General features: G+C 46.3%; 1 protein-coding gene across 19 annotated transcripts in view; it reads left to right on the forward strand.

Moving 5' to 3' along the window:
• Window positions 1-24,366, forward strand: part of PITPNM2 (phosphatidylinositol transfer protein membrane associated 2) — a 111,866-nt gene that overhangs the window by 79,173 nt on the left and 8,327 nt on the right. For 11 of the 19 annotated variants that reach the window (XM_004945542.5, XM_004945543.5, XM_046901229.1 and 8 more), the window contains 12 exons: window positions 1,321-1,425; window positions 2,335-2,405; window positions 4,767-5,011; window positions 5,507-5,696; window positions 6,691-6,810; window positions 7,077-7,288; window positions 11,592-11,767; window positions 12,124-12,294; window positions 14,799-14,948; window positions 19,200-19,364; window positions 20,669-20,872; window positions 22,598-22,746. In XM_004945542.5, coding sequence (XP_004945599.2) covers window positions 1,321-1,425; window positions 2,335-2,405; window positions 4,767-5,011; window positions 5,507-5,696; window positions 6,691-6,810; window positions 7,077-7,288; window positions 11,592-11,767; window positions 12,124-12,294; window positions 14,799-14,948; window positions 19,200-19,364; window positions 20,669-20,872; window positions 22,598-22,746 — 1,958 coding nt within the window. Of the gene's footprint in view, window positions 1-1,320; window positions 1,426-2,334; window positions 2,406-4,766; window positions 5,012-5,506; window positions 5,697-6,690; window positions 6,811-7,076; window positions 7,289-11,591; window positions 11,768-12,123; window positions 12,295-14,798; window positions 14,949-17,281; window positions 19,153-19,199; window positions 19,365-20,668; window positions 20,873-22,597; window positions 22,747-24,366 lie in introns of those variants that run through there. The other 8 variants (XM_004945544.5, XM_040648380.1, XM_040648382.1 and 5 more) reach the window with 6 other exon arrangements.

Here is a 24,366-nt window from a genome sequence, read left to right on the forward strand (position 1 = left end):
CTGTGGTCAACGTGTAAATAGAAACTCCTAAAAATAATTGGTCTTTGCTTGGCTGTGTGCTTAGACCTGAGATAGTAGCTCAGATACGCTGAAAAGAATAATAAATTTCATAATCTTTTTGTTTCCCGGTCCTGGGATTATTCCAACTGATTATTTTCTTAGTGGCTGTACAGCACCAAGAAAGGGAGAACCCTCGTCTGGGACTCTAAAGATTTTAGATCAAGACGTCTGTAATTGCTGCTGCTATTATTATGTTTATATCTCTTTATTAAATTTACGAGCCCAAAATTTTCAGGAAAGGAATAATAAGCACAGAGCAATAAATAAGTTAGAAACCAATTAACCTCTGTAGCAGTAAAAGACACATCCCTAACATGGGGGGGGGGGGGGGAAAGAGAAGGAACCAGCAGCTCATAGCAAAAGCACCGCTGTAAGCCTTCAGCTGCTGCTGTTGGCTGTGGGTTCAGAGGCAGCCCCGGGGCTCTGCTCCTCTTCCCAGAACCTGTCCTGGTGAAGCACTGAGTGTGGGGGCTGTGGAGTGCTCTGCAAGGGGCTCATTTGGAGCCCTGTTCACCTTCCTGGATGCTGCTGGGGAGTGTTTTATAGGCTCTGTCCTTTTTATGCCTCTTCCTTTTCATTATGTTTCTCTGAACACAGTGCTGTGGGGACCCTTGCTCTTTACCAGCTGTAGCTGAAATTAGCCAGGGAAAGAAGCTCTTGAGGTAGGAGGGAAATGGTGGACACGGAGGTAATGTGGTTGGTCTCCTAAGGAAATCAGGCTAAAGATAGCCCAGGGAGTTCACATTTCCTTTGTTACTTCTGCCTTTTTAGGTATTTGGTGCTATTAACAATAGCAATCCTTATCACTGCTTCCCCCAAAGACCTCACTCAGCCTTCACACAGCTCAGGGAGGATCCCAGCAGTGACTGTTGCTCTGTCCTCTCCTGTATGGAACCTGCTGGCTGCTCAGCGTCACCAAGCAGCCGTACAGGGTCACGCCAAGCAGAAATTACAGCAGGAAAAACGTCTAACTTTGTACCTCAAATGGTTGTTCTAAGAATCTATGCCATGTTTTCCACACCTTAGGGCTTTTGTTGGGAAACAAAACCTTTTAGTTGCATGTTTTTAACTTCTTCAAAATAGGCTTTTTTTCCTACATAAAGAAAGCTGAGGAAGCATCGTGTTTTGTTATGACTTAAACCATCAGGATGTTTATAAGATGACATATAGCTATGGGGTCTTTTGATTAAAATTCTGTTCTGTGCTCTTGTCTGTGTACGTAATTGTATGTGTGTGACTCAAAAAATCTGTTTTTTAAAGAGGACTTGTCTGACAATGAGGAAATGTTCCCGAAAGAAATAACCAAATGGAGTTCCAATGATCTGATGGATAAAATTGAAACCCCCGAATGTGATGATGTCCAGGGTAATTTTTATTTTTCTTAAGTCAAAACCGCATGTGATATTTCACAGTCTCTCCAGGTCACTTTTACGGTTCCTTTCTGAAGAATGTAAAACCTGTTACCTTCATCTCATGAACAGAGAAGCTGAGGCAGAGCATAGAAATGACTGCCCAGCACTGCTGGAACGGTGCTGCCCGGTGGGAGCTGGGATGAGGAAGCTCTTGGTTCTCTTCATGTCCCATGTTGGTTAGGTTCCTTTGTGTGACAGCCGGGATTCATTCATATAATGACAAAATACTTCAGCTCTGTCTTGAATTACTTTGATTTCTCCTGACTTTTCTTTTCCCTTGCTCCATCCTTTGTTCTTATCTGTACCCACCTCAATTTTCTTTCTCTTTTCAATTTTTTTTTCTGCTCATCTTTACAAAACTTTGGAAGGAATTGGACTCTTCAGCTAGCTCGATTCATGTAGCAGCACAGTGAAGAGTGACACTTAGGCCTTCTAGTACAATGCTGGTCTGTGTAGACACAGACGTGTGAGCGCCTCAGATCTCTGCTCCCCCAGCATAGTTGCAGTGGTTCCTTTTATTTTCCCACACGTTAATCATTTCTGAGAATTGTGCAGGGATTTCCCATTGTTGCAGTGCCTGATGCAGTAAGGACGCTTGGATTGCTGTAAAGAGAGTAGAGCTTGCCAGTGTCCTAAAGTGCTCACTGAGGTTATGAGAAATTGCTGGAAAATAAGTGGCCTGGCATTGCCCGGGTTTCTCAGCTGGAAGGATGTGGGAGGGAAGGAGAGGGCAATTTGATGAAATAATTAAGGCAATCTGAGGCAGAAAGGCTGAGAGGCATTGGCACAGTCTGCCTCTGTGGAAGAGTGTCCTTGCCAAAGTGTCTCGCAGTGCTGACATTTTAAACCTCTGTGCTTGCAGGTGACTTGTATCATGAGACATCAGCAGAGTACCACGTTGGCTCCAGTGTGGAGAGGCTCAGCATCATTGAAGTAAGCACTTTGGCTTCTTATAACAAGATCCCTTGTGGCTGGAAAGTCTCCATGTGGGGTAAATGGGGTAAACTACTCTCTTCGCTGTGAGTGGTGTCTTGTCTTTGTGTATCATTTGAAGCCACACTGGTATGCTGTGTACTTCCTGGCTAGGCTTAAGGGATTATTTCACCTGCCTTTTGAGCATCAGATAGAAAATCTTCTATCGTTTGCAGGCAGTGTCAGGTATCCAGCTGGAAAAAACACTGATCCTGTGGGGATAACAGCTGCCTGAGGCACTGCTGGTAGAGCTGCCCTGATAATGCCAAGTGAGCTGGTGGGAACAGGAGCGCCGTGTAACTGCAGGCTGCAGTAGTCCCACTGACACAGCTGTGCTGCAACCCACTCATTTGAGCTGCTCAGGGCCTTGTTTGGAAACCAGTTACAGCACAGCCTGTATCGGAGCTCTGAATAAAATAACAAGTGATTACCCCCCTGGCTTTCCAGTCTTGGAGTATGCAGGTTTTTGCAAGCCAGTGTCTTAGTGAGATGTCCCTTAAAGTCACAGTAGTCATCCTGCCCCCCAGGCTATGCCTGTCTGTGCTGCACAGCTGATGTGGCTGCTTACAGAGTCTGGGGTGAACTGGTCAACTTATGGTCAGTTAAAGACTGTGAGCATGGATTTGATATTTTTCTACATGTTAGGCTTTTGTTGTAGAGACTGAGAGCTCAAGGGCTATGGGGAAAGTGGGTTTCTGGAGATGGAGTGGTTCTAGCCACCTCAAGGTGAGCTGTCTGCAGCTCACGGCCCTAAGATTTCATGCAGAGGCTGAATTGGTGCAGAGGAGTTGCTGTCTTCTTCAGGTAGTCTCAAGTCATTCCCATTTCTGGCTTAATTTTAGGAAAGAAACAAACTTGAAAGAGAGCTGAAAATGCCTTTTACTTATAGTTGTTCACAAGTAGTCCACTAAAACAGCTTGAAATTTCTAGCCACCACAGCAGGGATTTCCAGTTTAAAAGCCTCCCTCATCAAAAGGTAGCCCAAGATTCAGTTGTCTTACATGAATCCAGATCTTACAGGAAAGTTCTAAATAGCCACCACCTCCCCTAAAATAATCAGCAATTGCTTGCATGTTCCCCACTTCCTTTAAGAGCAGAGGTTAATGAACTGGAAGGGAACGGTGCCTCCAAATGACTGATAAACCTCCGGATGACCTGAGCTGGGTGACTCATGTTGTTCTCCAAATGAGCACTTAAAACATTTGTCTGAAAGCAGTGCTCAGATGCGGGGAGAGGTCCTCTGGTGCCTCCAGCCAGGGAAAAGTTCACCTTGCAAACACTGTAAACTGGAATCGGAGAAAGTTTAAAGAGCAGACGTTAATATAATGTAATGGTGCTAAATAATTAAAGGCTGTTCTTGTGCAGGAGGTCTGGAAAATCTTTATTACAGACTTGGATGTGCATTTTAATGCTTCTGGTGGGCTGTGTATTAACACATGCTTTAGCATTATCTGGTAAAAATGCAAGCTAGCTGTTAGGTTGCTAATGTGTGCCTGGGCATGCTTCCCTCCCACCAGCGTGTTTGTCAGGGGCTCAATCACTGCTCAAAAGACAGCAGGTGACTAAAGATGTTAAAATGAGGAAAAAATTGCCAAATGGAAAATCCTACTGCCCCCTCCTCCCCTTTCCCACCCACTCCTGGTGTCTTCTGCAGTGCCTCAGCAGGGAGTTGCCTTCCCCTGGGGAAGGAGCCACGATGTTCTCAGGTTGTCTCTGCTGGCATGTGGGGTGAAGCACAGGAGAAGGGATCGGTACCCACTTCTGCCTGTCTCAGGTTTTGGGGTAGGGGGAGTTGAGTCTGCAAGGGAGCTGTTAACACTGAGAGCCCTGATAGTGGAGAGATACCAAAAATAGTTCATGCTCCATTGCATTATAACGTGTAACCAACACAAATGGATGTTCTTGGACCTGCCCTTAGGGCATCAGGATCAGATTTAGAGCTGTTCTGGTGGGAAACTTAACAATAACCCTCTCTGGAGTTTAGATGCAAACTGCAGCCTGTCTGTTAACGGAAGGAATTTATTCAGCATCCTAAGCAATGACCTAGACAGCCACTATAAAAACCTGTGGTGTGTCTGTATAGCAGCCACTGAGCCAGTTGTTGGCCAGCCCTTTGCTTATGGGGAACTATTTTATGGGGAAGTTTTTTCTCTTCAGTTCCTTTTTGCCAACATTATAAGCAGATCTGAAGTCTTTAACCTATTTAACTAGTGCATGTAGTTGGGGGAAAAAGTGATAAAATTTCCTTAAAATCCCTGTGGGACAAATATAATTTCTTTGCACAATCAACCTTTCTACTTTGCTCTGTTCATTCCCACCTAGGATGAATCAGTGCAGCCATTAATGCAGCCAAGTAAAATCCATGTCCTCCTCTTAGTACTCCATGGAGGGAACATCCTAGACTCGGGAAGTGGTGATCAGAGCTCTAAGCAAGGGGATGTCAACACTATCACGACTGTCTTTGACACTGTGATGAGGGTACATTACCCAGCTGCCCTTGGACACATTGCCATCAGGCTAGTCCCTTGCCCAGCCATCTGCTCCGAAGCCTTTTCGCTGGTGTCCAGGTAAGTTGATGCTACTCTTTTTCAGACATGTAAAATTTCATGCTTGCTTTTTTTTTTTTTTTTTTTTTTTTGATCTGGCATTCATGAAATGCTCTGCACGTTGAAAGTTCTGACCATGCTTCAGGAATGCACTTATTAATATACTAGAGAAGCATTCAATCTCGATTTCATACTTAGCTGCAGTGAATACAGTAATCATGCAGCAAGACTTTTGTGATTGATTTACTCTAATTAATCCAATAAATACTGAAGCTCTAGCTCCTTGTCTGGGGGCTGTTCTATCTGTTCTATCCATGTCAGGGTGCTGTCCTTGAAGATTTATGTTTGATGGGAGGGAAAGATGTATTAAATTTCTTACGCGTTCACATTGGAGTAAATGACCATTCTGTCGTGAGGCTTTTTTGTTTTAACAACCCTCATTACTGCCTGTACTGCCCCTAAATGGTTTTCCCCATTCTGCATCTTAGTATTTCCAATCTCTCTTGCTCTATCCAGCCTCAGCCCATATAGTTATGATGAAGGCTGCCTGTCCAACAGCCAGGATCACATTCCCCTTGCTGCCCTCCCTCTGCTAGCAACATCGTCACCTCAGTACCAAGAAGCAGTAGCCACAGTGATCGTCAGAGCCAACCAGGCCTACAGCGAGTTCATCAGATCCCAGGAGGGAATGTCATTCAATGGCCAGGTGAGCCACAACGAAAGGAAAAGCAAGTGAAGCAATTTCCTTCTGAAGCTCTTTTCATTAATCTCTCAGGAGGGATGGAAACGCAGAAGTGTTGAGCTGCAATAAGAAAGTGTGCTTCCATTTCTTTCTGAAAGAGAGATTATTGCTTACGCTCTCTCTTGAGCCTTTGGGATTCAAAGCAAAGTCAGAGCTTGTGTTGAGAAAAGGAGATACAAAGCTGTGAACTTAATCAGTTTTCAGCATGACACACCTTTCCAAACCAGGAATGCTACTTTTGTTACTGTGTTACTCCCATTGCAAACCAAGGATGTTTGAGTGTTCCCCTTTCTAAAGGACCTTCAGCAGCTCTCACTGGAGTTGTCTGTCACAAATATGGGTTTCTTTTTTGAGATGGCACAAGTCCTGTGTCCTGCAAAGCACCGTCATGGAGCATCACACTCCTGTGAGCCAAGTGATTCTCTAGCCCAAGTGCAATTTGAGCTATTGAACAGGCTGTGCATGTTGTGCATATTATTCACCCTGAGCCTGTCCCCAGCCCCAGGGCCGCAGAAAGCCTCCTTCTGCTCAGGGGCCTTAGTGCTGTGTTGTGTCTATCTACTGAATGCTCTTGGAGGCAGGACAGCATTATCTCCTGACAGCACAAACAGGGAACAGAAGCACAGCAAAGCTTGCCTGAGGTGGTGTGGACAGCTGGTGAGGAGGGATTCAGGCTTGTTTTTTTGACCCTGGACTTAGGGCCATAGACAGTCTCTGTGTTGCTTTCACCTTGCTCTGGTTGGCAAATGGGAACAGGCAGAGCACGTTAGCTGTGCTGGCTAGCAAGAGTCTGCAGGGTATGAGCGGATGTTCTCTGACAAAATAGTCTTACTGATAAAAGCACTGGTTATCCTGTTACAGCAGCTTTTTCAAGTATAATCCAGCACTCCTTTTAACTGTCAGCTCTGAACTGAAGTCAAAGGGCTCTTCCCCGCCCCATCTCTGTTGCCTTTTTCAGGTCTGCTTGGTTGGGGACTGTGTCGGAGGAATTCTGGGATTTGATGCCTTATGCTACAGCAATCAAACTGTGTCTGAGAGCCAAAACAGCAGTCGAAGAGGGAGTGTTGTGAGTGTCCAGGTAATGCTGGCTCCCCGTGTCTGCTGGGAATGGATCTGCTGGCCACAGCCCTTGGTTTTAGCAAGCATCTTTGCACGAAACAGCAAAGTCTGTCTTTGTAATTGATGGCCAGCAGATGTGTCTTAGTGTGTGTGTATCCCAGGACTTGGTGGGCTTTCCTCTTAATGAGATCTTGATGTAGATGGGTTGAGAAGGATGAAAGGAGGAGGTTATAACGTGGATGATTCAGTTGTCAGAGTACTAAGTCCATGTATTTCAAATCCCAGGATACCGACCTGCTGTCTCCTGGAATAACAGTGAACAACAGCTATTGCTCCAGTGGCTCTAACCTGGAAGCCAGCAGACACCTCAGCAGGAGCAACATTGATATTCCCCGTAGCAACGGAGAGGATCCAAAGAAGCAGCTGCCACGAAAGAGGAGTGATTCGTCAACCTACGAACTGGACACGATAAAGCAGCATCAGGCCTTCCTTTCAAGGTAAGATTGGTAAGGAACAGAGCCAGCAGTATTCTGGAACTGAGATGGTGCATCTGTGAAACTCAAATGTTGCTTTGTCATCCTGTGTCAAGGAAGGTGGAGGAAAGTGTTATTTTAAATTAGAAGAATATAGATTTCATTGAGTATGTTGTGTATGCAAAAAAACACTATCAGCACGCTTACTCAGCAGCAGTGAGAGAATCTAGCTGCTCTACTGCATTGATATGACAGTGGAACAGCTCTTTATCCTGTTTCTGACAGCCCAGGCAGTCAGGTAACTGCTTTTTTTCTGTGCTGCAATTGCAGCACGGAGGTTGTATGGCAAATATGTTAACAGTGTGAGTGAAGAGAGTGAAGCAGAATTGTGAATTGGGTATTGTTTTAAATTCAAAGCATCTCCAAAAGCTGACCTGTTGTCATGAGCAGAGCACTCTTTAATTTTAGCCTAGTTCAAGTGTGAGATTGAACTGCAGTGCCCTTTCCTATCACAGTAGTAGGTTTCTGCTAGGTCAGTCACGTGCTCTGGATAAGTCATTGTGAGCCCTCACTGGTTGGTTGGTTCATCTCTGCTGTCCTATGTGACTATTTGGCAAAGTCATCCATGCCATTACATGAAGCAGGAGCAGAGGATTGGGTTTTGTCCTCTGCCAGAGCTGCTCCATTGTACCTAGGTTGTATTTCACATTTGTTATTCACTACCAAAGCTCTCAGTATCACATTGCAAAGCTTCTTCAAATGAGCTTCCACAAACATATCTGTTAACATACCTGTTAAAATTTTCATGGTGGTCTTTCCATTGCTGCTGCTGATCATTTGGGGATTACTTCTGAAAGCCCAGAGGCTTTTTCTGGCTGAGTCATTTCCCTCAGCCTGTGGAACTGGACAGCCCACACCTCTGTCTCCTATGGGAGCAGAGGAACTGCATCATTCTCTTAATCCCTCTTCCCTCCACATCCCCAGCATTGGGGAGCAAGGTCTCCCCAATCAAACACCATTATCTGCATTGTGACTATGTGCAGTGCTGTTCCTTTTGCCCAGTGCTGAGCTGAAATCTCATCCCACTCTTCCACTTCTCCTCAGTTACTTGCAGTTGTTGCTCCAGCACAGGGGCTCATGTTGGCCTGCCATCTCAGGGGCCCATTTGCAAAAGATTCACAGGAGAACAGAGTTTCTATATTCAAAAAGGTAACTGCATTTTCAAAAGACAAAACAGTAAGCTTTTCAGCTGTTCCTAGCAGGTTAATAAAAGACAATCAGTCTCTTGTTCATACCTTATTGAAACAGCCTCCTGTATTACAGGAGTCATGCAGAAAGGTGCTTTCTCTTCCGTGTTCCTGACCTGAGGAGCACGAGCTGAGCATAGGAAAGTGGGCTGGCATCTTGATGCATTTTGCATCTAGTTTAGCAGAGGCAGCGAGCCTGGAATGGTGAAGGGATTGTGCAGTGCCATCTGTCTTTTCAAATAGCTTTGTCCTAGCCTTTCTTGCTCCATCTCATAAGGAGTGTGCCTGCTCCCATTGGAATGCATTTTGAGGGGAGTCTGGAAAGGGCTGTCAGTGTTTGGTGTGCTGATGGATTAGGGCACCTTTACTTCTTTGGGGCTTTTGTATCTTTCAAAATCAACCTTTAAAGCTTGGGTCAAAAATGAGCCTCTCCCAAAGCTCAGTAACAAGATTCATTCAGGAAAAATGCATGAGCTCCGTTTGCATCTCTCCCCCTCTGGTCCAGGATGCAGAGGTGAGCCTTCCCCTTGGCAGGGCATCATACCAGCCCAGTCATTGGCTGAATGCCCCATCAGTCTCTCTGTCACTAAATAATGATTTTCCCATATGAAAACCAAGCTCTGATGCGACTCAGCTTTGTGCAGGAGACTGGCAGAACAGAGCCAAGATTTCCTAATGGGCGCAGCATTCTGGCAGCCTGGCATATGGGGGCCTTTCTCTCCGTGCCTATTGCAGATCTCAACTTGTGCCAAAGACACTAATTTTTTTATTCATGTATCAGACCAACTCTCTTCTCTGGGATAATGCCCAGCAAGCCAGAGCAGCATCTGGAGATTACAATCACACATTTATTTTTAAATTCAGTCCTTCTGCACAACTACATTATTTCTGGCTGTGCTGTACTTGTATTATTGTAAATGAGTTGATTTGCTTCTGAAATTCATAAGCTCTTGTTTAATTAATGCACACAGTACATCTGCTGCCTTTTAAAGGGAGAACAGGGCACTGTACAATGCTTGGAGCATGACGGATTCAGAGTTCCCCTTGGCTCTCATTTCTTTTGATTGCAGAAAAGACTATCAAGATTCCAGTAAAATGAGAAGAGCTGTCCAAATTGCTTAGCAGTATGACTGTTCTCATTCTTTTCCATTCCCCACAAAGAGATGCCATGGGAAGATGAGTGAATACGCAAAAAGCCTTTTACCTGCCCTGCTGCAACACATCTGCCATCAGGATCCTTTCTGCTGTGTGACTGTTTGGATCACGCTGCTGTTGCCCTGTCTTCAGCAAAGCTGAGCTTATTCTGAATAACTCTGTATTCCTTACATGCAGCAAACTTAATGTGTTGCAGTCTTGACAGCTAAAATAATTGTAGCTTCCCCGAAGGTGGCTTGTTTTTAAATCTGTGTGAGCATCACACATCCCAGCAGTGTGATCTCAGGGAGGCTTGTTCACATCACAGGAATGGGAACATACTCATTTTAGCTGTCACTGCTGTAACCCCCTGTTCCTCTTGCTTTTGACATCGCTGTTTTGACTTTGTGATCTCTATGTCTGCCATAAGTAAGCTGGTTATTTCCCTGTGGATGGTAACCAGGAGAACAGCACTGTGATTGTGCATGCATGCACCTTCAGAGAATACATGGCAGTGGGGTACAAGGAGAAGGTATTAGCACCCTTTGGGAGTAACAGCCAGCAGGATGCTGTCCCTGGGGTAATGTGCTGCTTGCCAAAGTTCTAAGGCTGCAGATGAACAGCCCTATTTCCAGGGGCCCCGCAGTGCTGGGACATCACTGCCCACTTGGGCAGCCACGTGCTGCCTTCAGATGTGGCGTCGATGAGCAATTGCTGTGGCATATTCTGGTGGCCACCTGGGACTCTGACTTGGGGCTGGGTAGAGACTTACATTTACATCATCCCTGACTCCAGGCCAGTAAGCCTATTATCCAGCCTGGCTGTTGTGGTATTCATTTATCCTACATATTTTATAGACCCTGTTCTAATGCTTTTTAAAGTGTTTGAAAACACCCTGTTAAGTCGCTGCTGGGAGTCTGTCCTCAGCTCTCCAGTTACAACTGTAATGGTGATAGCTCAGCAAGGCTGCAGTCTGAATCTGGAGAGGAAAAGAAATTCAAGCATATCACTTTAGGCTGGTGAGAGAAGAACGTCAAAACCTTTTCTGAACCAGGTTATTAGTGCTACACATCTGTCATTTCACTGTTCTATCCCAGACCTTGACTGCTTCCTAGCATGGGGGTGGATTCCTGGGTTTGTTGTCTAAGAATTCCTGTTTCCCTTTCCTTGGTATCCAAGGGATGCGTGACGTCAAGTCTTTGTTGTAAACCTCTGTATTGGCCAGCCTGCACTGTACATGAGTTTAATTTTTCAAGGAGATTTGACAGCTAAAAGGAAAAAGCTGGACACATGCTGTAGTGCAAACCTGATACATGAGTATGTTAGAAGCCCTCTTGCAGATTTTCATCTTCCCTTTTCTCTTTCCCCTCCCATTTTTCTTTTCCTCTTCTCTTTTTAATACTGTAACATCTGTCCAACTACTTCTATGAGGAAGAAATGGGTAAGCACAGTTTTCTGTAACATTTGAGAGTCAGGTGATGGAAGGAACTCAAATGTTGACAACCAGAAAGCCCAGCAGTGATGTGTGTAATGGAATGAATGACTGTAAATCTGCTTTTCCCCCCCTGTTACTCTACTAACTTTGCTGGTTACTTGCTAGTAACTTTGCTTTTTATTTTAGCTTGCAAATAGCTGTTCTACAAGCAGCAGCCAAGATTTTGAATCCTCAAAAAAACAACATTTTGAGGTGACTGGAATATGTTCATGAACCCACTCAAAGCTTGGATTTGTACAGTCTGAAGTATACCAATGAAATGGGGTCGTTGTTTGGGGGGCACATTTTGCTGGGTAGTAAGTCTGCAGTACAGAGGCACGGTGGGTTGATTGGCACAGTTCCTTCACTAGAGAGACAGAAATTATACTCGCTGTCAATCACTTATCTGGCCTTCAATTATGACAAAGTGGCCTGGATGAAATTTTGACGTTGTTTTCTGGTCGTCTTCTAGTTTACATTCCAGTGTTCTGAGGAACGACCCGGGATCCAGGCGATCCAGTAGCTCCACTATGCTGGATGGAGGAAATATTGGAAAGTTTGAATTTGAGATCACTGACTTCTTCCTCTTCGGTTCTCCCCTGGGTCTGGTTCTTGCACTGCGAAAAACTGTCATTCCAGCTCTTGACAGTAAGTCCTGGTGTAAACTGCTGTGCTCCCTGAGTAATCTAGTCAAAAAACCCAACTATTATAAAGAAAATGTTTATTCTGCCATAAGGAATCAGGTCACCCTATGATCTGGACAGTACTGATAATGCTATTCATATCTCCTTTACTTCCAAATGTTAAGAATACTGGGAAGATTATTGAATCGGGAAATGTATTGATAAATTATTTCAGTTGATTAAAATGGAATATGAGGAGGTAATAAATCTTCAGTACTTTAAAATAAAAACAAAAAAACAAAAAAACCAACCTCAACAGATATCTGTCATATAGACAAATAACTGCGTGATACTTAAACACTTTTTTCTCCATCTCTTTAGTCTTTCAGCTCAGACCAGCTTGTCAGCAGGTCTATAACCTGTTCCACCCTGCAGACCCATCTGCTTCACGCCTCGAGCCTCTTCTGGAGAGGAAGTTCTACCTTTTGCCCCCCTTTAATATTCCCCGTTACCAGAGGTTCCCACTGGGTGATGGCAATTCTGCTGTTCTGGGTAAGTCACTTTGGATCCCTGTTTAGCTGTCCAAACTTCACGTGAAGTTATCAGAGCAATTGGGAATGACAAGAAAGAGAATTGGCCCTGTAACATGAACTTTATTCCTGATTTAGCAGAAAAGTAGGTTTTTTTTCCAACAAAATCAGTGCCCTGTGGCTCAAATGCCTGTCATTTGTCACACAGAGGCCATCAGCTGCTGAGAGTCAAAATCTAATGAGCTCCCTTTGAAGGTCCATGTTTTACACCCAAGCTGGTGCTTGTTGTTGGGACTGAATGGAATGTGATTAACTTAGCTGAGTTCTAGGACCTTGGTGTTTAGGGGGCCAGTGGAGAGTGGAAGGAGCAAAGTCAGCAGGAAGGTAATGAAATAATTCACTTGGGTGTACCCTTTGTTTTTTCACGGAACCAGCCAAAGGACTGGCTCCTGCAGATGGGCAGGCTGCTGGCAATGCCTTGCCTTTTACACCTTGCCCATGAGACACTTAGTCTACCTAGAACTCCACTGCCATCAGTGGCCTTTTCACTTGCTCTACCCCAATTGCAGCAGTAATAATGTCTAAAATGGCTGTGTGCATGTCCTTTTGGCTGGCTGGGTTTCATCTGAAACAATTGTGTCCTGACCATGCCCTGCCTCAGCTCTCATTACATCAGTGCTCCTGCAGTTGATCTAATAAAAAGAATTCTATTTCCTACCATCTTCTCTTCACTTCTGTGCCTAGACTCTCGTTGTCTGTTGCCATTTCAATGCAAGCTCTCATTGCAAGGAGTTCTCGGGGAATTTAACTGCTGCACAAAACTAAATTTGGCCTTTCCATTTCACCTAAAGCTTTAGTTCCTTCCAGAGTAAGGGCTTTGGGGCAAGGAGGACAGTTTCACTGTATTTTTTTCCCTTGTTAGGAGACATTTAGTCAAAGATACTTAAAGTCAACAGAGTAGCTAGGAGTTGCTACTGTAAAACTAACAGTGTACAAGAAATCATGCTGGCAAACTGGAATCAAATACAAAAGCAACCATCTAGGAAGACTGGGATTGTGTTTGTTTGTTTGTTTGTTTTTCCCCTCTAAAACTCTGGTAAATTTCTACTTATATGGTCTTCTGTGTATCTGTATCTTCAAAGGTGGTTTTAAGTGTTGAATCTGGAGGTCTGATTTGTTTAAGTGGGCATAAACTAAAATCTGTATTTAGCAAAGCGAATAAATACTTTCTGCAGACCCCACTCGTCAAATTTAGCAGAGATCTTGCTGCAACACTTCTTAAAAATGGATCCACCCACAACTGCATTTGTACTCAGTCCAGTTACAGCAGCTTGGGGAATCTGTGGCAACTTGAAAAACAAATCTGTGGGGGTGTATATTCTCAGTATCAGCTGCAAGTAGCCTTAAAAAAAGAAATACATCTTCAACCTGCATTCTGGTTATCGTCCTGTGCCACAGCAGTGATCTCACGAATTTACTGTGCCTCCCTACACCTCTGTTAGGTTGGCTGTGTCTAAGTTTAGAGAGAAACTTGTACATGATGTAATGGAGAGGAGTGAAATGGCAATTAGCTCAGCTATAGGGAAGGGTAGGGTAGTTTCAAAACCCTCTCCAGGTTTGAGCTGTGTTACTGTCAGAGATGCTGCTCTGACATGATGAATAAAACTGACCAAAAAAGCAACTTTAAATTCTCTGACTGTATAAAACAGCGCCTCTTCATTTGCTTATCGTAAAGTAGCAGGCTCTTCCTTTCCATTAGAGCCAAAAATGGCTGTCATTTAGGCATTATCTAGAAGCGCTGTTCTGACCATGGTTTGCAAAGCCACTAATAACACAGAAGTGCTCATTGTAGGATGCTCCAGAAAAGTTAATTGTTGCTATAACGAAGGTATATGATTTGATGATCACGTGCAATTCAGAAACTCAATTATTACAATTAGTTATGCACAAAATGTTCCGTAATGTCACTGTGTGCATTTCCTTGTGCAGATAGCTGGTTGTTTTTTTTCCCCCATCCAGGACTCTTAGACTTTTTTCCATTGTCTTTTTCCTTGTGCCATCTGTCCTAGATGTTGGGTCCTCGTTTCATTGCAGCCAACTCACAGAGTGAAATCAAATTCACATCCCTGCTTACTCCTGTGCTTTGCACTGTGTAGGCTGTAAGTCTGATTCAAGTAAATCTTCCTGTGGAGCATGTATTATTTTTCCTCATAGTAAAAAGATTTCTCTGGATCTGCTGGCTATTGGGGGATTTAGCTCATTTGGAGAAGCTGCTGAAGAGGCTCCCTTTTCTTTTGGCATTCAAACACCATCGTTTTGCTACCAAATCTCTCTGATGTGGGTCTGTTTGGAAAGCCACCCATGTTTCGTTTCTTTTGCTCTATTTGAAGGTCGTCCTCTCATTGAAGACCGTTTCCTCATAGTTGAAGTGCTCAGTTGTAATTGTTTGTACGTTAACACTTCGTGGCCACATGTCTGTTGTTCTTTGTCCTTCTGTATATTTTTTTTTTCCCCATCTGCTTCTAGTTGAGACAATCCAGAACAATCCCATCCTCCTCATGGAAAGTAGCCCTCTGGGTGCTGCCCAGCACCAGGACAGCTTCATGGAAACAAGTATCCCCGTTCCCGTACTGAATTGGCAAGATGTTTCCAATAAAAGTGCCGGTTTTGCTGAGTGTGTGTAACCTCCACTTATGTATTGTCTGTGGTGTTGGGTACTCGGGGTGCTTTTTGGAGATCACTCTGTTACCTCCTGGAGCTGAAGTCTTCGTGCTGTGTCTCAGGCTCTGCCACGTGAAATGACTGCCTGGGGTCTGGGAGACCCACCAGGAAAAGAATGAATCGGAACCACTGGGTGCTGCCACACACCTCATTTCTTCCTCCTGTGGTGGCAGTGCTGCTGGGAGAGGCCTTGGCACAGCAGCACGGAGGCCCAGGGTGCCTTGCCCATGCACAGGATCCAACAGGACTGGCCTGGTTGCCTGCAGTGTGCAGCTCCCCAGCACTCAACCACGCTGTGCCGTGGCCAGCAGTCTAATTAATGGACCAGATTTTGTCCATTTGAGTGTTCCACATTTGGGCAGTCCCTGTGGCTCTGCTGAGTACACTGAACGAGGCTTTCGGACCCCAAGGTGGCTGTGTGTTGGCTTTTTACAATTAATTTCTTGCCTTCTGCCTTAGAAGCAAAGTTCAGTGCGTTTGTTTTGCTTTGTTCTGCCATGGTAAATGCTGCATGGCCTCATTTATTCTGGTGGCGGCTGGTGCTACAACTGCGATCTTAATGGGACTTTTAGTTTCTTCTTTCCCATGTGTCACTTGCCCATTCTCACCTTTTTTTTTTCTATTTCCAATTGAGAACCCAGTTCTGCTGTCATTTTATTTATTTGTTTCTTTTTGACAAGCTGACCATTAGCAGTGCAGTAGGTTATGTGGTCATACAGGATGGCAACGTTGCAGACTCTTCCAGATAGGCTCTCCCTGTGTCTTCTGAAGGTGCAGGTGATTGGTAGGTGTGCAGTTGTTGGCTGTGATGTTCCACAACAAAGCAGAGGGAAGGGATCTGGTACTATTAATCCCTTTGGAGGTCACTGTTGAAGTGCCATTTAGCGGTCATCTGATACATCCTGCTGTTGGGACAGTGCTTTCAGAAGATTCTCTGCTCTTTACCCTGTATTTCAAGAGCATGATGTGGCCGAGCAGTGCTTGCTTTGACTGCAACAAGTACAGCCACTGGTCTGCAGGAGCTAGACGACCATAAAAACATACAGACAGCAGCACTCTGTGTGGCTCTCGATCTCAGGGTAGCAGTTGCAGAGCACCCAGCGCTGGCTGGTGACTGATGCAGGCAGGACCTGGCCCTGCTGAGCAGCTGGCTGGCTTTTGTGTTTTATTGAACCTTACGTATTTTTGAGTGCTTTCAGCATTCCCTGCTTCTGTGGCACAGCAAATAGCACATACTGAAATCTGCCACTCCGGTACCCCCAGGACTCAACTCAGTGCCAGCAGTACATTAGGAGGATGGCCTGGTGAGTGCAAAACAATCACTGAGGACACTGACAAATGAGTCCATAAATGAAAAAGTACAGCATAGAAATGAGCGTTAAAGATCTATAGCTAGGGAGAAAAAAAGTCATTTTGTTTCTTATGGAACCTCTTCTGGAAGTGCAGTAAAATCTCAAGTCACCCTGCTCACATCATTGCCAATGAGAGCCCCGGTGGGTTCTGAAAGGCAAGAACAGTGCTGCCACACAGCATTGGAATTGGTACAAAAAACACGCAGAGTTGAGGAAATAAGCTGTAGGTTTCTGTTGTTTGTTTGTTTTCCTGTGAGTCGTGTCCCAGTGTTTCATATGGAAGTCTCTGTCGCTGCAGCTTTGGGCTGAGGGAGCCTGGCTGGAGGGCAGCTCTGTGCCCCTGCTTCCTGCCCTGCTGTTTTCTGGCCCTCCTTTTCCTTATAAACTGACATCTTTCAAAGACAGAGGGTACGTAGCATGGGGAAGAGGGGAAACGTGAAAGCAACCCAGGTGGGCTGGGCACGGGGGTGCTGCAGTTGAACTGCACACCGTCCCCTGCAGAGAGCCAAGCAGGCTTCTGCCACCAGCACAGCCAGTGCTCAATTGAGCAGTTCAGTGACACTGACACAGATTGGATTTTTGTACAAGTGAAAATCACTGTGGTGGTGACGCTGTGCTGGTTCAGAGGGGCTGTGGAAGTTTTGTTTCTGAAGATACGCTAACAGAGCCAGAGTCACGATCAGCCCAGGCAGCCCCACGTTTGGCCCAGCCTTTCCTCCTGAGTAGCACTGCTGTAGTGCTTTAGTGTGTCTTCCAGCTGCTTCCTAATTCAAGCCACAGATGTTTATTTCTAAGGGAGAGGAAAGAAGTTCAGGCTTCACTGGTCGGTGTTGGCTAAAACCAGAGCCTGGCGCTTTTCCTAATGCAGACAAAGCCAAGCTTCTCATCACATCTGACTGAGTTCAGGGAAGTTGATGGTCATCATCTGTGTTGCAGCTGTGCTGGGGCACCCGTGTGATGTCATGGAAGAGGATAATTGCAGAAGAATCCCACTGTACGTACAGGCCAGGGGTAACCTGGAGAGCTGAGAGGGTTGTTCCAGCTTACACAGCCAGTAGATACCAGCAATGGGAACTGGACCCTCTGCCCTGTGTGGGTGAATGCAGCCAACCCCTGGCTTGGCTTGTGTTCTCCAAGTACAGCCTGTCCTTGAACTGTCTGCTCGTGCTGGTGCTTTCTGCGGTAAGAAAGCCATGCTGGCCCATGGGTGCTGGTAGCGACCTCGGCAGCTCAAGGCAAGGTGGAAGAAGAGGAGGAAAGTGCTGAGAAAGTGATGCTGGTAATGGCCTTTCAGGCACAACGTGGGCAGTGTGCGAAGCTCATCATCAGGGCAGGCTCCCACTGTGGCTCAGATCATCCAGTCCACGAAGCTTTTACACAGAGCAGCTTGTGGCCTGATTTTCCCTGCAGAGAACAGAACTCTTACCAACACGTGGGTACCTGCTTTCTGATTCAAACGTTGTCCTTCCCTCCGCTGCAGCAGGATTTGTGTGGGCACAGACGCTGCTGCTGTGAGCTGAGAGATTGGAGGAAGCAGATCAGTAGCCCCGAGCAAAAAGATCTGTGTTAAAATAAACCAAAAACGCCCCGTGTCAGCCACATGCTGGGACCAAACCCAGGGATAGCTAAAGTGGCTGAAATAGGCGGAGGAGGTTGGTGTGGGGGAGAAATGTGCTTACGTTCCCTGTGGCATTGCTGCCCAGGAGCACACCAACCTTTGTCCTGTCTTGAAAAAAGTTCAGATGCTGCTACTCAGGTACAGCAGAGATGGGCAACATTAAAACAGTAGTGAGTAGCTTCGCTTGTGCACGTTACTGTCACACCTGTGCTGCCTGCTACGGAGTACACGTGGTGCTGGCACAATAAATCCTCTGTGCTGCAGGATGAAGGGATATCCCAGAGACACTGAATTTGGCCTCATGGCATCCGCAGAGGGCTGGGTGCTCGTTCCACTGGTAGAGGGGGAAAACTGAAATGCAGAGATTTTATCTTGACTTCCAGCATCTCTTGGTTTGCCAGCCCTGAACATCTGAGGTCCGTTTCCCTCTGATACACGTATGCAGTCCATGTGAGCATGACTTGAAATCCTCCTGCTCTGTATTGATGTACTAGGGGGTTAAGGCACAATTGGTAAACCTCGGGTTGGGATCTAAAACCCAGGCTTGCAGGCTGTACATCAGAAGCTCTGTTTGCAGAGCCTGAGTGCTCCCTGATTCACCAGCACCGACTGAAGATGTAAGTGCTCAGCACTCCTTTCTCTCAATAGCCCTTACTTCAGTTTAATGAGTGTTGGCTGTGTCAATCAGCAATAAAACACAAGTTCAAATTTAATCCCTGCCAGGCACGAAATGTTTTCTTGGTACTTTTTGCATTAACGCTTCTGTCTTGGAGATGTTTATTCAAGTCTAAATGTTGCAAGAAAACAAATATCCCTTTTTAAACGTTGTTTTTAATTGTTCTCCCTCCCTTGATTACTTTGTCCCTGTGGATATATATAAGCTGTGTATATTCACATCTGTACGTATGACACATGCTTCTGTTACTGCTGCTTCAGTAAGTCTGCCTGGATTGTTTTGTTTGGCACTTTGGAGCTGGTTGGGTTTTTTGAGCTCATTACTTTGCTTCCCTCACTCGAAGGCCGCTCTCCAGCCGCATGCCTCTTTGCTTGCTGCGGTGTTTGCTTTCTTTCCAAACCAGAGCTCCGATGAAACGGTTTTCATTCAGATCAGTTTTGAAAGGTTTTTGCATCTACAAGCCTTGTTCTCCTCCTCCTCCTCCTCCTCCTCTTGAGTTCATCTTGCCCAGTCTCTGTCTGTTGGTCTAATATTTTGATTTCCCTGTTTCAACTTTGTAGCAGATGTTGTTCAGTCTCATGGTGCCGTCTTCATGGAAAGCGCGTCCCTGTCCACCCCCATTTCAGCCCCTCAGTTCAGGGGCTTCCGGAGAGCCAGTGAGATCAGCATTGCCAGCCAGGTCTCAGGAATGGCAGACAGTTACACTGCTTCCAACATAGCCAACAGTAAGTGTTTCACCCCCCTCCGACACCACTGCTGTCTCGGCACCACACCCCGAGCTGGCCTGCTCCGGGCCAGAGCCACGCAGCTTCTGTCCGTCCGTCTGTCTGTCTGGGGTATGCTTTCCATTAATAACAACAAATGGCTCACCTGGTTTTGTCATAGCACTGCGTCTGCCCTGGAGGAACCGGATGGTAATACAGGGGTCAGCGCTGCCTTATGCATGTTGGACTGTGCTGCTGGTCGTGGTGTAAATGGTTGAAAATAATGAGAATTGATAACTCTGAGCATTGTTTGGCTGCTGCGTGTGGTGAGGGTTGATCCAAAGGGCTGACTGTGTGCTGCTGCTGCTGAGTCTGGCAGAACAAGTTGGGATCAGCGCAGTAAAGGCAGTGAGGCGCTGTACAGTGTGCACAGAGAGGTGGTGGTGCCCCATCCCTGCAGACAGCCACGGCCAGGGGATGGGGCTGTGTGCACTGCTGGAGCTGTGGGTGTCCCCGTGCACTGCAGGCAGTGGGAGCAGGCGGCCTTTAGGGGTCCCTTCCGACTCAAACAGTTCTGGGATTCTAGATCTATAATGCAGGGTGGCGTGCAGCTTGATGCTGATCAGTAAATGTGATCCACAGAAGTAGGGGACAATTCAGCCTTTCTATAAAGCTGAAAGGGGGAAAGAGATCGGGTTGTTTATTACTTTGCATTGAAAATTGAGCTCTTTTGTAGCCTAGAGGGCAGCTCCAAGAGTCAGCGAGTTCTGACCTGTGTTCCAGAGCAGAGTGAGGAGAAAATGAGGGGTTTTATTTTTAATAAAAGCCCATATAACTTTCTAGCAAATACCATAAAGAACAGCAGCCTTTGCTAACAGTTCAGCCTGTTCTTATTTCAGCTGGAGTGTGAGTTTAACAGCACAAGTCCTAAGGGACTGCTGAAAACCAAACAAACTTAAAGACTGAAACGACTTCAGCCTGAACTTTTGTCCCAGAAAGTGGTGAAAACTTAAGAGATGCTCCATTCCCAACACGCTGTATTACACGGCTATGAACGACTCACTTCATAATTAATTACTGAGCTTAATAATGCTCCCCAGGGAAACTGTGAGCTGCCAAAAGGCTGTGGGCACCGGGCAGAGCCTTCTGCCCTGTTTGAGGTGATTTCTGCAGGAAGAAAGTACCTGCCCTTGCACAAAGGGGGTTTGTTCCTCAATGAGAGCTTCTGGAGGACGGAGCTGGTATTGCCTGCAGCATGTGTGCCATATTAAGTGTGATTTCTGCTTTGATTTTTTGTTTGTTTTTGTATTTATTTTACTTTTTAGAAACCAAACACCACCTTAACCATTGTAGGGGGTTTAGCCTTCTGTCCCTACTCGCACTCCCTCACAAATCCCCCACCCAAACCTCGTCCAAGAGACACAGGCAGCATAAACACGAAGTCCTTTCAAAGGGAAGGAAACCCAAAGGGCCATCGAGTCAGGATGCAGACTGTGCTCTTCGGATACCCGACATGGACATCAAGAAAGGTATTCTGGAGAGACTCGCTCCAACCAGCCTCCTCTCTCACACAGTGGCCACACTTCACAAGAAATCTATCTGCTTTCACTGAGGCACTTGCAATTTCTGGTTGCATTTTAACAAGTACTTCTGTCACTCTGCTCCAAAGGACAGTCATAACACTGCTAACACCTGGCAGGAGCTTTTCTAGGCAGAGCTCTGGGGCAACGCTTCTGCCTCCACTGCCTTTATATAGTCTTTTGAGCATGAAAGAGTAAATCCTCTCTGCTTTGTGCAAAGACTCTGAAGTTACCCAAGCTGGGGACTTGCATGAGAAGTGAAAAGATGGGACATGACCAGGAGCTGCCAGCTGGGAAGGCAGAGAGCCAGAAGTGGCTGCGAGGAGCTGCCTGTGTGATCTGGAGAAGTCGTGTTGATCCAGCAGTGCCCTCCTCCTCTTTCAGGAGGAGCCTGTTCAGAAGCTCAGGGACTATTAGGATGGCCCCCAGTGCTTTGGGCATTTGGCACACCAGAGCTGGGTGTGGGGATGTGCTGATGCTGTCAGTCTCTATGCTTTGCTGTGATATAGCAGGTCTCCAGAAGGGGCTGCTGGGTCCATTATTTAAGTTCATCATCTGGGTTCATCACCAGCTAGCTTTCCTTTAATAAGAGGGTTTTGTTGGATTGTACCTTATATCTGGTAGCCTTCCTGGAAGTCCTCAAAAACTGGTCACAGAAAAAAACAGGTTTGAGGAAAAAGGCTGTCAAAGCCCCAGCTTGCAATCTGCATGCAAACACAGCTCCTCCTCCTGCTGTCTTCACCGAGTCCATCTTCTCTTTCCACGGCTGCTCTTCCAGGTTGGAGTGTGCAGGAGTCGAGGACTCCACTGCCATCAGGGTTGGAGGCTTTGGGCTGAAATGTGCTTGTTATGGAGTTGGAAAGGATGTGTACGTGGGCAGAGTTCAGAGCAGTGCTGAAGTGTGATGGTGTCCCACCTGTGTATGGCAGCTGCCACTCACTTGTGCCTGAGATATTGACTCTGGGGGAAGAAACTTTTTTTTCTGTTTTCTTTAACCTTGCCCACCCAAACAGTGTATTTTTCAGTCCCCTGTGCAGGGGAGCATCAGAGCCTCTGGACGCTTTCTTTGTGGCCTGTGCTCCTGGGGAGGCTGGACATCTGCCACCTGCAGTTTGGTAGCCTGGGAGGGCAACTAGGACTTGCTGGGGATTGCCAGTCCAGTGGTGGACTCTACATCTCACATGGGCTCCCAGTGTTCCAATCCTGTGCCTTGTGGCCAAGATCTGGATGCTGAAGTCTTTCATTCCTTGGTGGAGGAGTTTGAAGCAGGGCTGGAGATGATCTGGGCACATGCTGCAGTGGGCAGAATACACACACATCCTTCCTCTCCTGTCTCCAGAGGAGACACGTTTTGTCTTCTGTTTTGGCATGGGGATTCCCAGGCTGCAGGTGAGCCTTGGGTCCCTTCCCTGGGGTCTGGACTAGTGGCCAGTTAAAACCTGCCTTCTGGTGCCTTCCTATCTCCTTAAACTAAGGAGAGCTCAAGTGCTGCTGTCCCTACATGTTCCTCCCTTGGTCTGGGCAGGCGCTGAGCCTTGGGTTGGTTGTTGCCTCTTAACAGTGAGACCAGCAAGGGAGCAACCTCCCCATACCTGGAGCCAGGAGCCAGAGCCCTGGGGCAGAGACGCGTGTGTGGCCAAACCTGCTCTATCTAAACAGGTCTTTTGCTTCCAGTTGCTGCCAAGTGGTGGGGAACCAAAAGGATCGACTACGCTCTCTACTGTCCCGACGCTCTCACGGCTTTCCCTACGGTCGCCTTACCGCATCTCTTCCACGCCAGCTACTGGGAGTCCACAGACGTCGTCTCCTTCCTGCTGAGACAGGTCCTCCAACCCCCACTGCCCCCCTGGGTCCTCTTACTGCTGTGGGAAGGAAGGAAAAAAGGGGAGGGGGCTTCTTTGTTTTTCTATTGTAATTCCCTGTTGTTGCTGCGGGTCCATCTTCTTCCCTTTCTTTTTGTTTCTAACCTGTATGGCTTGTAGAGCCATGCAAGATTATTGGACATATGCTGTTTCATGTGTTCAATTTGGGCCCAGGTTTTGTTATTAGAGCAGATTTTAGACAGTCTGACCAAGAAGCCTTGGAGTGAGCCTGGGATTGTTTCCCATCAGATCCCAGTGGCAGAAGATGGTGGTTCTTGTTTTGTGCAAACGAGCTGTTCTGTGTGTGTGACTCTGGATCTCGAGTCTGAAACTTTAAAGAAACTTCTCGGTGTGTAAATATAAATAGCATCAAATATAGTGAAACCAAAGGAGAAGTTTTGTATGAATTTAACATGAGTTGGTAGATAGGGCTGGGTTCTCAGTTTTGGCTTTCTAAGTTACCATGGGGGATTTAGTTTTCATTTCTCCAATACAAAGCAGTTTTCCTGGGGTTAGGTAAATGGGAGTTTCTGGAGCTGCCCACTATGATGCTTGGGCTTGCTTTGTGTTAGCTCAGCTGTTGAGCTGTCCCCACTCTCTCAGCCTCCTTCACTGCAGCTCTCAATTATTTATGACTCTGTTGGCAAACTTTCTTTCAGTGCTTTTCAAAATTGTGTGGGAACCACAAACAACAGAGATGTCAGTGCTGGAGGCAGCAGAGCAGTAGCAATAACCCAGGGAGACCCTTTTCTTCTCCGGCTGTATCTAACCCAGTAAGATGTATCTGCCTGCTGGATAGCTGCTGTGAAACCACATTGAACTTAACCTAACAGGGATGAAGAGAGCAAGAGACCCATAGTTGTGCATAGTGGGAACAGTCATCACAGTGTCATATACAAAATGTCCCACTGGGTTTAGCACAAACCTGGGTCTGTAGCACAGTGTGGCACTTCATATCCTGCTGCTCTCCATCCGTTCTCAGCCTGCTGGTGACTGCCTCTGTGGTGTGGCATCCCTCCTCCTCTGGTGCCTGTCTCTGTTCACTCATTTCTGCCTTGAAACCCTAATTTTTCACGTTCCTTGTCCTCTTGCTGTCCTTATAGAACACCAAGCTACTTCTTCCCCTCATAAGGACTTATTTCTAATTGCTGGACAAGGCAGAAAAGAAAACTGTTGAATAGTTTTATTCTCCAAAGACTGAATCTTGTTAAAACAAACTCAAATGGGACTCAAAATAGGTTCCTGATTTAAATAATTTTCAGTGAAATTTGTTATTCTGCTTACCTTGGATTTCCATGAAATCCCTTCCCAGGAAGCACACCTTCCCTGCATCCTTTTTCTGTTTCCCTGAAATTAAAACAGCTTCAGCTCTGCAAAGCGAGCTGTCCTGTGCCAGATGACCACAGCCTGGGCAGCTGGAGAGCTCCTGGCCACACGGGCTACGTGAAAGAGCCTGTACATAAGAGTCTCCTTACTATTTTGGAGGGTCAGGATCACTAAGGACTACTGCCAGATGTGGAGTTCTCTTGCAGGGTCACCTCCCAGTCTCACAGCAGTCTTTGAGATACTGCTTAGCCTTTG

This window comes from Gallus gallus, chromosome 15 (genome assembly GCF_016699485.2).
Source record: "Gallus gallus isolate bGalGal1 chromosome 15, bGalGal1.mat.broiler.GRCg7b, whole genome shotgun sequence".
Classification (NCBI taxonomy): Eukaryota; Metazoa; Chordata; class Aves; order Galliformes; family Phasianidae; genus Gallus; species Gallus gallus.